The sequence below is a fragment of the Numida meleagris genome, chromosome 1, assembly GCF_002078875.1.
Source record: "Numida meleagris isolate 19003 breed g44 Domestic line chromosome 1, NumMel1.0, whole genome shotgun sequence".
Classification (NCBI taxonomy): Eukaryota; Metazoa; Chordata; class Aves; order Galliformes; family Numididae; genus Numida; species Numida meleagris.
Window position 1 is genome coordinate 40323642 of NC_034409.1, and position 13503 is coordinate 40337144.

Consider the following 13503-nt stretch of genomic DNA (forward strand, 5'->3'; position numbering starts at 1 on the left):
CCTTATTTTTACAATGGTTTATCAAAAGAAATATAAGCTGGAAAGTTCAAATGAAATTTGACAAATTCTGATATCTGTGTTTCCTCCCCATTTAGTTTGTGATGAAAATTTTTGTCCTGAGCCTCCTATGAATTGCACAGATGACATGACACTTGTGAAGGAAAAAATACCTGGGCAGTGTTGTCCAGAATGGCACTGTGGTAATTACTTCATTCTTTAGTCACTGCTGTCAATAAAAGCTAAAAGTCAATTAGCTAATTGACTAACGTGCTTTTCTTGTTCTCTTCTCAGAATGTAATTGTGAAAATGCTACTACGATGACTTGCAAATTGGTAAGAACTGTCCTTTAAATGTATTCTTAATAGTGGTCTGTGTTCCTACTCCTCCCTTTCCATTCTTTGTTAAATTAGTGTAATGGGGCCCACCAGTCCCCGGGTTCTGGAATGAAACCCCATGTTCCTGCGCAGTATTGTTAGATGTTCCCTTGGGAAATTTCACTCCATGTGTTTTAGGAGGACAAAAGAAGAAAAGTAACGGTAATGCTATTCAGTTCAATGTTGACTCAAAAAATTAGCTGGAATTTTCCCCACTTAAACAATTCTTAATTGTTTTTAATGATTACTGAGGGGTGAGCTTTTTGTTCAAATGTGTAATCTGGACAAATGCGTTATTTGTTAATTATTTATACTTTCAATTAAAGTATTTAACGTTACTGAATTTAGAAGATATGAAAAGTCATAAATATTTTGTTCTTTGTAGACTCTCTCACAGCAGGGACTTTGATCTGGAAAATAACTACGAGTCGATGTTTAAACTCCTACTATTACTGTTGTGACAGGGACAGTTTCCCTTGTAGTTTATACTTCCTTTTATGTGAAGATTGCTTAACATAACATGTATACAGGAGCTACAGATTTTAACATTTTTCACCTCTCTTTTGGAAGAAATTTCATAGCAGGCATTCCTTTGCTGAGATATTATCGAAATAAGTTTGCATCTCAGAAAAAAACTGCTGTTTAACCACTCTGCTGGTTAAACGCAGCAAATGATGTCCTTTGCTCTTGTTTAAACTTTTTTTATCTTTTTATACTCAGGGAGAAGTTCAAAAAATAGATAGTAGTATTTCCAGTGCTTGTGGATGCACTCACTACATTTGTGGTAACTTTTTTATTATTCATATCTACTTGGTTTTAGATTAAACTAAAAAAGGCATGCAAAGAAAGCTGAAACAGGGCCATTATTACCTCAAATGTAAACAATCTACGTAGATAAATAATTATGCTTTCATTTTTGAATATTATGCTAATAATATCTGCTAACTCATCAGTTTTGTGGCTTACAATGTGAGGCATAGGAGGGTATTAACAGTGTCCATGCTATCTATCTATCTGTCTATCTGTCTTTCTATCTATGCATCCATCCATCCATGTGCACTGTTGATCTCAGTGAGACAGTATGAGGGTATGTGCCCAGTTTTAAGATTCGACCTTTGCTCTTTTCCATAACTCAGCCACCTTGTGTGGAGGAGATTTCACCCGTGCTGTGCTCAGGAGTGGGTGAGGCATCCCTCAATCCCAGCTGTAGCCCAGGCTAAACTGCCTCTAGGAGCAAAGCACAGATTTACATAATGCCTTGAACATATTAAGTCACACAATTAATTGTAGGAATACTATATTAATTGACAGAAAATTTATATTTTATGATGAGCAGAGTAACTCATGTAAGTGGTCCAATCTTAAATATTATAACTCTGTAAAAAATAAGTTTTTTTTTTTTTTTTTTTTTTTACTTCCATAGAAGGAACATTATCGATTTCAGGCACTTATGCATTTTTTAGCATTTTCTTGAGCTGAATTACACCCTCACCTTCTCGTTTTGTTTGGTAAATTACACCGCACACTGATCAAGTCTAAAACTTGGAAGATTTTTGCAGCGTGTAGGACTTTGCCTTACTTTTGTCCTCACAGCAATGCTGTTAGTTTGCTTGATGATTTTTTTTTTTCTCATAATTTTTTTTCCTTTTGATGTTAGAGAAGGATGATGTGTGCATCTTCCAAGAGGTAACCTTACTGAATCCTGGACAATCAGTGATTCAGTACTTGGATGGAGACCTTTGTCACACTGTGCAGTGTTTACAAGAAAAAGATCAGAACACAGGATACAACGCCATGCATTTTACAACAGTGAACTGTTCCCAGCAATGTGAAGCAGTAAGTATTCTTAAGATAGAGGAATTATGCAGTTTATGAGGAAAACTTCACAATTAAGATAAAAACCAGAAGGCACATTTTTGCTAGTCCACTTTGCTCAGCAAGAACTTAAAAACTTAACAGCTTCTTTTAAGTGCTTTTTAGTAGTGTACCATGTATATCCATCCATCCATATATCATTGTTCATTTAGGTATTGTTATTTTCAATATTCAGTGAATTTTCATATACTATATTTAAGAAAAAAAACTTTTTTTTTTCATTTTTGATTTTCCTTTTCTTTCAGCATCAGCTGTATATTCCTTCCTCCAGTCACCATAGTTGCTGTGGTACCTGTCAAAATGTGTCCTGTTCTTTTCTTACTGAGAATGGCACACAAATTGTGTATGAGGTAAGTACCTCTGGAGAGGGACAGAAAATATGTATAATGATGTGATAAACACAGGATTATGACAGTCTCTTCCTAGCTAAATCATGATGTGAGTCTTGCTTCAAACTTTCTTAGTGTTGCTTATGCAATTAGTGGCTGCCTGTGGTAAATTACATAATAGGGAAAAGGTGTATGTATTTTTAGACTTGCCGTTTCACAGCAGATGAATACCATGTTTCATTTTATTGGTTCTAATTATCTTCCACAAAGATGGGTGAATGTCAGTATTTACTTAAAGCTGGATAAGTGCAAAACAGAGATCTAACTGTAGCTCTAAGTCATATGCTGTGAGTTAGATGACCTGGGAATACTTTTGTGCTTCTGGATCCACCTCAGGACTACTGTGTCCCCCCCTTCCCAGGGCCTCTCTTCTCCTCATTCTGATTTCTACAGTACGCAAGTGTTCAAATTGGATCACTGGGATTCAGGATCCTGATGGTGCACTCCAGCAACCACATACAAAGAAATTTAGGTGTTGCCATACCTTGCTTCATCCTTACTGTTGATCTTAGCGCTTTTAGGGCAAAATAAAGCATAAGCTCTTTTTTCTGATGCAGACCTGTTGGGGAATGCCCCAAGTTTCCCCAAAAGGGTTGCCCTCCAGTTCAGGCATGGGGAACGCAAGATCAACTCAATATGAGATGCGTCCAACTTTATTGTAGCAATATACCATCTTATATAGCGTACTTGCTTCCAGGGATACAAGGTTCAGGGATACAGGTTCTATGCAACGCGCACGCTAACAATATCGTTGCCCGAGTTATCTCCATATATGGGATATGTTGTTAACTACAGCACTATGGATACAGAATACTACGGATATGCTGGAATATACTAGAATATACTAGAACACACTGGAAACACCACATTCCATGTATCTGGGGATTACATCATTACATCATAAATCATTAGTAAATCAGTAGCTACGCGCTGCCGAGCAACCTGCTTCTCAACACAGACCCACTCTAGTTCACTGAATACCTCCAGGTAGGAGCCACCACTGCAGTTACAGGATGGCTTTCCCTCTGCTGGTGTGGACAGGTTTCAACAAGCCTTGCACTCCAGCACATACCTGCAGCATGCAGGCATCACTTTTACAGACATTTGAGTTGAGATACAGCTGAACTGTGTTGTCTTTGCTGACAATGGTTTTGTATTATGCATTCAGGAAGGCAGTACCTGGAGCTCCAACTGCACAAACTACACGTGTGCAAAGACTGTGGTGGGGGCTACGATAGTGGGCTCTGGTGTGGTCTGTCCCCCTTTCAATGACACTGAGTGCACAAAGGTTTGTACTTTGGCTGAGGTGAGTAACCGTAACTCATCTGTCAGTATGGACACACTTGAAAAGGAGCACATATTTTGTGTGTTTTCTTTAAACTTAAAAAAAGTGGTAAGTAAGAGGATGTAAATGATCAATTTATGGTCTTGTTTTCTAGTTTTCTGTTTGCATTTTGACTAACAATATCTGCGAGGAGTGCATAAACTCTTTTCAGGCTTCGATATTGACTGCATTTAAAATAGTGTTGATTGGGAATTGTACCTGAGATACTGCTATATGAAGTGCTAATCACTATCTACTACTTTACTTCAGAATAATATTTTGACAAGATATAGTAGGTATATATTAAATACATTGGATGAAGTAGTTCAGAAATCTTACAAATGTGGGCTACATTAAAAATTCCTTAAGTACAAGGATTAGAAGGCTGACTGTGTATATAAACTTAATTATCCCTTAAGTTAAATGTTGTATAACATTAAAAAAATGCCTATCATACTTGAAAGTGTATCTACCTATACCATATATCTAAAAATGCAAATTTGTCATGCCCATATAAGGTGGTTTGAAGAATGTGGATACTTCATGTACATTACAAATTTATTTCAAAATTTTTTACTTCTATTTTATTACTTCCCTAACTTTGTAATAATTCTCCTAATTCTTACAATAGTGGTATACTATGTATATGAGCTATAAAAACAAACAAAACAAACAAAAAATGATCAACAAACACGTAGAGAGGGTAAGTACCATTGCTGCATTGACTATGGATTATAACTTTTACCCAACTCACATACCCATTGCATTTGTTTAAAAAACTCCATATTTCTTTCCATCATGAAGAAGGCATTAAATCTAAAATTAATGTCTGTTCTACTCTGACTTCATTCTTGAGTACCTTCCTAGGAATCCTTTTGTTACCATCTATTAGGATTTTTCCTTAGTAATAATGGTCAAGACTGTAAAAAATTAACTTCCTAAACTGGGCTGATGTATTTTTCAGAGATGCTAAGTGTAGACATAGGCCGGCGGCTGAGGAGAAAGATCTGCTGACAGCATAAGTTAGGAGCAAATACAGGTTTAAGAGGCTGAGTTTAAGTGCTCATCTGAGAAGTTCTTGAACAACATAGTCATTTTTCTGTAATTAGACAAAAAAATGCATGCATGCATGAAAAGATGGAAGCTTAAAAACATCTTGTCTTTTATCATAGAAGTGCTATTGATGTTCAGTTGCCTGCTTGATATGCAGATCTGGGCTCTGAAATAAAATTGTGGGCACACATTTCTTCCTTGCATACATCCTGATGGCCGGAATCCTCTCTTTTAATTTCATGGAATCACAGAACTCTTTGAGTTGGAAGGGATCGTTAAAGGTCATCTAGTCCAACTGTCCTGCAGTGAACAAGAACACCTACAGCTAGATCAGGTTGCTCAGAGCCCTATCCAGCCTTGCCTTAAATGTGTCCAAGGACGAGGCATCCACCAGATCTCTGGGCAACCTGTTCCAGTGCCTCACTACCCTTATTGTAAAAAAATTCTTCCTTATATCCAATCTAAATCTCCCCTCTTCTGATTTGAAACCATTTTCCCTTGTCCTGTCTCAACAGACCCTGCTAAAAAACTCTGTCCTCCTCTTCCTTATAGCCCCCCTTTATGTACTGAAGGGCCACTATCATGTCTCCCTGAAGCCTTGTCTTCTGGCTGAACAGCCCCTACTCTCAGCATGTCCTCACAAGGGTGATGTTCCATCCCTTGGATCAGTTTTGTGGCCCTCCTCTGAACACACTCTAACAGATCCACATCTTTCCTGTACTGAGGACTCCACATCTGGACACGGTACTCCAGGTGAGGTCTCACCAGCACAGAGAAGAGGGGCAGGATCAGCTCCCTCAATGTGGTGACCACTCTGTGTTGCTATCCCCTCCCACGGCTGTCCATCCTCCCGACCCGAGGCTGTCCATGCTCGCTCGGACAGAGTCTCTCAGTCACCGATGCGGTGGAAGCAGATCTTGTTTATTCCCCAGGACGCTCCCAGTATTATATCCTTACACCCGACCGCATCCATGACACATGCTGGTTTCATAACTTCTGTCTAATCACAGCCTCAGTCACGCGCTGTGCACGAGGCTCCGTGTCCAATCACAGTCTCGGTCACGCACCATGCACGAGGCTCTGTGTCATGGGCTGCCCACCCTCCTTCTGGTCGGTTCTTCTGCCTTCTACATCCTTCTTTGACTGCACAGGTACCTTCCCAGCTTTCAGAGCTTCTGGGTTCATTCGGTCACACGCGCAGGCGCAATAGCTATTCTTGCGCAGCGGCATTGAGTACTAATGAGCGGCTATCGCTTAATAAGCAGCCGATGAGACCCACAACTCTGGTTTTGATGCAGCCCAGGATATGGTTGGCTTTCTGGGCTGTGGGACACATTGCTGGCTCATGTCCAGCTTGCCATCCACCAGTACCCTCAAGTCTCTTTGGCAGGGCTGTGCTCTATCCTTTCAGCTTGTACTGATAATGGGGATTGCAGCAACTCTGGTTTAAGACGTTGCACTTGGTTTTGTTGAACCTAGGCCCACTGCTCAAGCTGGACAAGGTCTCACTGAATGGCATTCCATTCCTTGTGCATGTTGACCGCACCATGCAGCTTGGTGTCATCCGCAAACTTGTTGAGGGTGCACTTGATCTCACTATCGATGCCACTGATGAAGATATTAAAAAGCATTAGTCCCAGTACAGATCCCTGAGGGCCTGCTCTCATTACGGATCTCCACATGGACACTGAGCCATTGATCACCACTCTCTGGGCACACTGTTGCAACCAGTTCCTCATCCATCAAACAGTCCACCCATCAAGTCCACATATGTCCAATTTGGAGAGAAGGATGTTATGAGGGACAATGTCAAATGCCTTACTGAAGTCCTGATAGATCACTATTCATTCTCTTGTCCACTGACATAGTTATGCTACCATAGAAGGCCACCAAGATGGTCAGGCAAGATTTGCACTTGGTGAAATGATACTAGTTGTCTTGTATCACCTCCTCTTTCATGTGCCTTAGTATAGATTCCAGGAGGGTCTGTTCCATTTCCTTCTACAGTGCAGAGGCAAGGTTGACAGGTTGGTAGTTTCCTGGGTCAAAAGGACATTCTCTTCACTTGGATACCTTTTTAATTTCTAAGAAACAACTCTGTAAAAAAAATAACAAAGATATTATTGTTTGAGAAAAATAGCATTTCAATGGATGTGAAATTCTGCAATTCATGTTCTGTTTCAGAAGTGTGTATTTATGTATATATATATATACATATATATATCCAATTGTATATATAATGTTCTAAATAGCTCTTTATTATGAACTTATTCTCTGCTTGGCGCATGAATGCTGTAAATCCTTTTATGTCATCCACAAACACACATGAATGAATTTTTTAAACTTTCTGACTAAATCTCAGTGGTGGAGAAATAGATTATAATAGATGATATAAAAAACTGCTTGTAGAAACTAAGTGACTTATTTGAAGGAGACTGGGTCAGGTAAGATTAGTAGTGACAAGTTCATTTCTAGTGTTAAAAACTGAAGAATCTGTGAACCAAACTTTCATGTGATGAGTATCTGTGCAATTCTCTTGATTTAGATTATATTATTTTTTACTCATTGGACATCTTTAACAATGGCATCTCTTGAGATACAGTGCACTGTTGCACTGGGCACAGTCTTTTTTGATATATTCTTCTTTTATTTTCCTAGAATGGAGGAACTGTGCAGACATACAATGATGGCTGCTGCAAGACCTGTAAGTGATGAAGGCTGCAATATGTGCTAGTTTAGCTTTGGTTTGGAGGGCTGTGTTTTTTAACCCATTGCTGAAACAAAGATAAGGGAAAAGCATGCTGTTCCCCCCACAAATCAAATATAATTTTTATAGTTACTTAACCACTCTTATTAAAAGTTCTTGCTTTGTTTGGCTGCTGACTTGGTGGTTTTTAACATTATTGTTCTGGAGTATAACCAATTTCTCCAAATATAATCTTTGGAAAATGAAAAATTACCTTTTTTATTAGATTACCTTTATTGCTAAGTAGACTGTGAAATATTGCCTAAATGATTTTCACCATAAAAGATACGGATTTTCTCCCTTAAAATAGATTCTTAATTTGATTATCAGTGTTCAAAAATACAAATTCATTATGTTTCATTACAGTATATTTTTAAGGGTCAAAATACTGTAAAACTGAATACTGAAATAAAATATTTTAAATTGGAAATGGTTTCTTTCCACTATAGAAAATGTACTTAAATCTCAAATGAAGAAAAGTTTTGGGGAGTTGAATAATATTAAAGTTAACAATCCCTACATACAAAACTGACTTTTTTAAATACTGGGAATACATTCACTTTTTTTCTGAGTGTGTAACTTTAAAACATACTTAATGAATTGTAACGCAGATTTGCATAAAGTTGTCATAACCTATGCAAGTTTAAAAGCAGGCTGTGAATGAACTCTGATTATCTCTTCAGTTTTGACTAGGAAAAGTTTTCTGATCAAGTTCTATAATTATCTGTACCTAAAAGGAAAACACTGTAATATGAAATTAACTATGTACTGCAAGTACTTGTTGAATACCATAGAAATTACTTTCTCCCTTTTTTGACCTTTTTGTGCTCAACATCAGAATTAGAATAGATAGAATAATTAGTCTTTGGAATTTTTTTAAGAGTAAATATTTAGTTAATAATATTGACTAGGAAGTCTTAAGCTTGAGTAACAGCCTGTGCAGTTATTAACTAAAATTCAGAAGTCCAATGTGTTAGCTACACATTTTTTATTGTAAATAATTTGGCTATATAGGGGAAATATTCATATTTATCAGAAATAGAATTGAGCAATGTACTAGTTTCTATGCTTTGCAAAGCTCTGAAGGAGATCTGTAAATCAGTAAATACTGTAAAACAGTAAAAACTGTAAAACAGTAAATAATGTTGTAGTCTATTATATGCAAAACATAGAAAATAAAAGCTCTTTTAATAAACAAAATACCTTCTTTTTAATTATAATCAATAGAGAAAAGTAACACAGCAGAATTGTGCTAAATGTTATACTTCAGAAATTATTGCTCAAGTGGCTGCTAAAGAAAAGATATAATTTATTCATATATGCTATTTTATTTTTTTTATTATTTTTATTTTTTTAACTAAAAGCATGTGCCCAGTGGTGAAGCGGATAAAAAGAGTATGTATGAATAGAGCTTGCAACACCTTGGGGTTTTAATGGGAACAAATAGTCTTTCTGGAAGAGCTTGATTCGATGCATGCAAAGTGACTGCATATATTTAATTCTTACCTTGCCATAGAGAGTTGCAAAAGTTTGGTTTACAAGGAAGTATAATTCAGTTTTGTGTTAATCAGGAGAGTAATAAAGTTTAGGCCATCTTTAGTGAGACTTGAAGCAGCTAGATGATTTCTAAATTTGGAGGACTATCAGGAAAGCTCATCACGTTTTGCTAAAAGAAAAATTGCAGTTGGCAGTGTAAGAATTAATGAAATGTCATTTATATCAACATGCTTTTTTTTCATGAGAAACTTATATTCCTAATGGTTCTGCCAGGTTCTGGATTGGGTCTATTACCCTTTGCCATTAGTCCAGTAGTGCCTACTGGTAGTATTAATTGTGAACCAGGTATTATTTTTACTAATGTATTTTCTTATTTTACTAATTTAGTAAGCACTGCTTGTTCATATGCATATAGCTGTCATCACCAGTAAATGCCACCATGTGTTTAATGGCACTGGGCCTGATACTGAGAGATGCTGATATCCTGCTGGCCTCCCAGATCAGTATTTTCTAAAGCTTAGTCAGGGTTCACTGCTCAGCACCTGTCAGGATTAGGTTCACTGATTTACAGTATATGCTGTGGGTGGTTCTTCCTCCTGTTCATTTCTTAAATTGGTTTTAATACATAAACTTACTGTGCAGGGTAGCTATAACAAGAAATGACGTAACTTATAAAAACATCATCATCCTAAGTAACGCTACCATGAGATTTTCTGATCTTGCGTCTCTGAAGTTAATGCCTACACTATTTTTGCCTTTAAATATAGCAAAAGTGCCCATTCCTGTTTGATCTCATTCTTGCAGATATGGATTTATGCTGTACTTCTTGTCACAAAGAACATGTTTTCAAAATCATGAAAATGTTGGGGGAAAAGAAAAATACAGTCCTCAGAATACAATCATGTGTTAATAAATACAGAATTCTTTAATAAAGAATTATTATTAATAAAGAAAATAATAATATAGAAAAATAATAAAAATAATAAAAATTTAATAAAAACAGAATTGTTAGTGATTATAGAACTGTTGCATTATGATAGTATTTCTTTGCTTTAAGTGATAGAAAAGTTGCAGTAACCAGAGTAGGATCCCTTATTCAAATAAGGAGCAAAGAAAGCAAGCACACCTGATACTGAATGCAGATCTTTTTGACCGTTGAAGAGTGAAAAGTATAGCAGCAGGGAAGTTTTCATAAGACATTGGTACCTTGTATGCTGAAATGTCGTAAAACATCAAATCATGGAACCACAGAATGGTTTGGGTTGGAAGAGACCTGAAAGCCCATCTAGTTCCAAGCCCCTGCTGTAAGGAGGGTTGCCAGCTACCAGATCAGGCTGCCCAGAGCCCCATCCAACGTGGCCTTGGGTGCCTTCAGGGATGGGGCCTCCACAGCTTCTCTGGGCAGCCTGTTCCACCACCTCACCACCCTCTGAGCAAAAATTTCTTCCTAATGTCTAATCTAAATCTCCCCTCTTTTAGTTTAAAACCTTGTCCTATCACTATCAGATTATGTAAAAATCATTCCCACTCCTGCTTATAAGCTCCCTTTTAAGTACAGGAGGACCACATAAAGGTCTCCCCAGGGCCTTCTTTTCTGCAGGCTGAACAAGCATAGCTCTCTCAGCCTTTCTTTGTTGGAGAGATGTTCCATATATATCTCTGTATGACTTGTAGAAGTACAAAGATTGCATTGTCGATGCACATCTATGCTGGCAAATACTTTCTGATGGAAAAATATCATAGGAATTCTTTTTGTCAAGTGTTGCTGAGGAAAGAAAAACAAGATATTATAGGCTGTCATCATCTTCTAGTTTCATAGGAGAATCCTGTTTGATCCTGCAGTGTTCAGGTTAAAATCTAGTTGAACATCTTGGTTACTCAGAGCCCACTAATCTAATAAAAGTGCAGAAAAGGATTCTGAAGGAGAGAAAAGTTGTGCTTTAATTGTTCAACTGACCACGGAGGCATGTGCTGATGCTGGAGAGGCCCTGAACAGTGATTGCTCTTCTATGTGCTGGATGCCCAGAGTGCTTGCATAGTAAAACTAATAGATGATTTTGATGGTTGCTGGAATTTGAGATCAAAATAATTTCTATTACACAGATAGTAATACTAAATAGTCTGGTAGGGACTGCAGCATGGAAGACTTTAAATTTATTTCAGTATTATATTATTATTTTTATTATATTAAAGATGGATTTGCACTGCATAGCTTTATTTTTCAAACAAAAGAAAAGATCTCCTATCAGTATCTCCCTGGTTTTACTGAAAATGTAGTATTTTCATAATCCTAGATCACATAAATGCTACATACTTCAGTTCTACGTAGTAAAACCATGTAGCATATTTTGCAAATATTTTCATCTTTCTCTTTCAAAGCTTTCTTCAAGGACCTATTTATCCAAAGGATATTGAATTTTTTTGTTCTGTTTAAATCTTAACCATTCAGATTAGCATTGAAGTTGTAATCTCATTCACAGCTTTATCTTCTTGACTGTCAACTTCAGGAAAGTGCTGTATCAAAATCATACTTACAATATTCCCATTAAAAACAGAATTAACTCTAATACTATTCAAAATTTATACATCTTTATCCTAATTATATAATGCTTGTCTTGCTATATGAGCCATTTTAAATCATGTTAGTGTTTTCATATTTATAAAATATGTATAACTTAATGCACCAGTTGATACCTCATGTACCAGCTATAAAATTGATGATTCCTCACAGGAAGTTTTTATTAACATATGAGGATGTTGGTTTTTTTTAAATTAAATATGGAAGTAGTAGTATCAGTGTGTACATAAATGAAAATAGTGCATAATCATTAAAATTATTTTAAAATTTTCATGTTTTTATTGTCAAAAATATGGTACAAAAGCTATATCAATTCAGTATGCATCTTTTTCCATATTTTATCAGGCAAAAAGGAAGAAAGGATTTGCCAGAAAATGACAATCAGGACAACTATAAGAAAAAATGACTGTATAAGTCAAAGCCCGGTAAGAATAAAAAAAATATTTTTCATGCTGGTCCTATGGCATGATCAAGTCAAGTATCGAGAAGTAGGTTATAGCTATGTACAAGCAACAAAAAATGCTGCGATCTTCTCAAAAGCAGGCCTTTGACCTTATGAATGTTATTCTACTCGTAAAATTAAGTTAGCTGTTCCTGTGGCAGAAAGACTCCTACCTGGCTTCAAATGAAAAGTACACAGCATAATTGCACAAACACACTAAACTCTTCTCCATGAAATAATATCCCATTCTAAAAGAGGAGTAGAAATGCGTCCAATTAGAATGTGATGGAAACTGTGCTACACTCCTCCTTAAAGACCTTTACTCTCTGGGTTTCATCTCCTCCACATAGCATGTCTCTGTATCATAAACTCATAATTCCCTTCATTTTGTCATCTACTTAGGGCATCATAGTTTCCATCTTTGATGTATTCCCATCTATAAAACCCAGGACTGGTCTGATAAGCACATAGCACTTAAAAGAGAAGCAACTGACACAATATCTTGAGACATCTGAAAGGCCTCCAACAAGATTTTGCAGTAAAAACCTTAACTGTCTTAAGGGGAGAGGCAAAACAGCATCACAGATTGAAAGCCGGGCAAGTTAATTTGCAGCCTGATAGAAGGAAAACAGTGACATATATAAGGCTTAACTACAGTAATAGGAGTGTGTGCTGTATTTATTTAGTTTCAGAAGAGTAAATATTGAGGGGGTATAATGAAGGAGATCATTAATGATTAGGACAAGATCTAAACAAATTATTTTTTCCCCTCTCAAATTTGATGAAAGCTGTAAGACTAACCTATTGACCTAATTTGTTTGGATATGGCCCTCTTGTTGAAGTTCTGCTTGAAGGGAGTGCATCAGAGGGCATCTTTCACACGATTCATTTGCATAAGAAGTCAAATAAAAACAATATCACGAAAAAACCTAGGTCTAATATAGTCACTTCTGATTTCTCAGCATATCAACGTTTGTTGGAGTTCTAATTAAAAGCTACCAATCTACCAACTTCTGTTACAATATCAGCTAGGAAGATTTCACATAATGTCATATGAGAGAAAGCTTAGCTCTGCTAAAGTGCACAAATAATTTTATAGCCAACCTCTTCCCTTGCTGGATTGTTACATCTGCTTTGTGGATGTATTTGTTATGGCAATGACACAGCTAATGTTGCATCCTTAGTTGCAAGCACTATGAGTACAAAAGGAAAAAGGTTTTACACT

The 13503-nt window shown here is 36.8% G+C and overlaps 1 protein-coding gene across 5 annotated transcripts in view; it reads left to right on the plus strand.

The window, feature by feature from the left end:
• OTOGL (otogelin like) overlaps positions 1 to 13503 on the plus strand; it is a 96503-nt gene that overhangs the window by 80283 nt on the left and 2717 nt on the right. The window contains exons 51-59 of one of the 5 annotated variants that reach the window (XR_002434669.1): positions 96 to 200; positions 292 to 332; positions 1095 to 1158; positions 2032 to 2210; positions 2495 to 2599; positions 3807 to 3944; positions 7674 to 7719; positions 9126 to 9156; positions 12182 to 12261. Coding sequence is in view for 3 of the 5 variants with exons in the window: in XM_021385251.1 (XP_021240926.1) it covers positions 96 to 200; positions 292 to 332; positions 1095 to 1158; positions 2032 to 2210; positions 2495 to 2599; positions 3807 to 3944; positions 7674 to 7719; positions 12182 to 12261 (758 nt within the window). In the remaining 2 variants the exon portion in view is untranslated. The remainder of the gene's footprint in view (positions 1 to 95; positions 201 to 291; positions 333 to 1094; positions 1159 to 2031; positions 2211 to 2494; positions 2600 to 3806; positions 3945 to 7673; positions 7720 to 9125; positions 9157 to 12181; positions 12262 to 13503) is intronic. The other 4 variants (XR_002434670.1, XM_021385251.1, XM_021385252.1 and 1 more) reach the window with 4 other exon arrangements.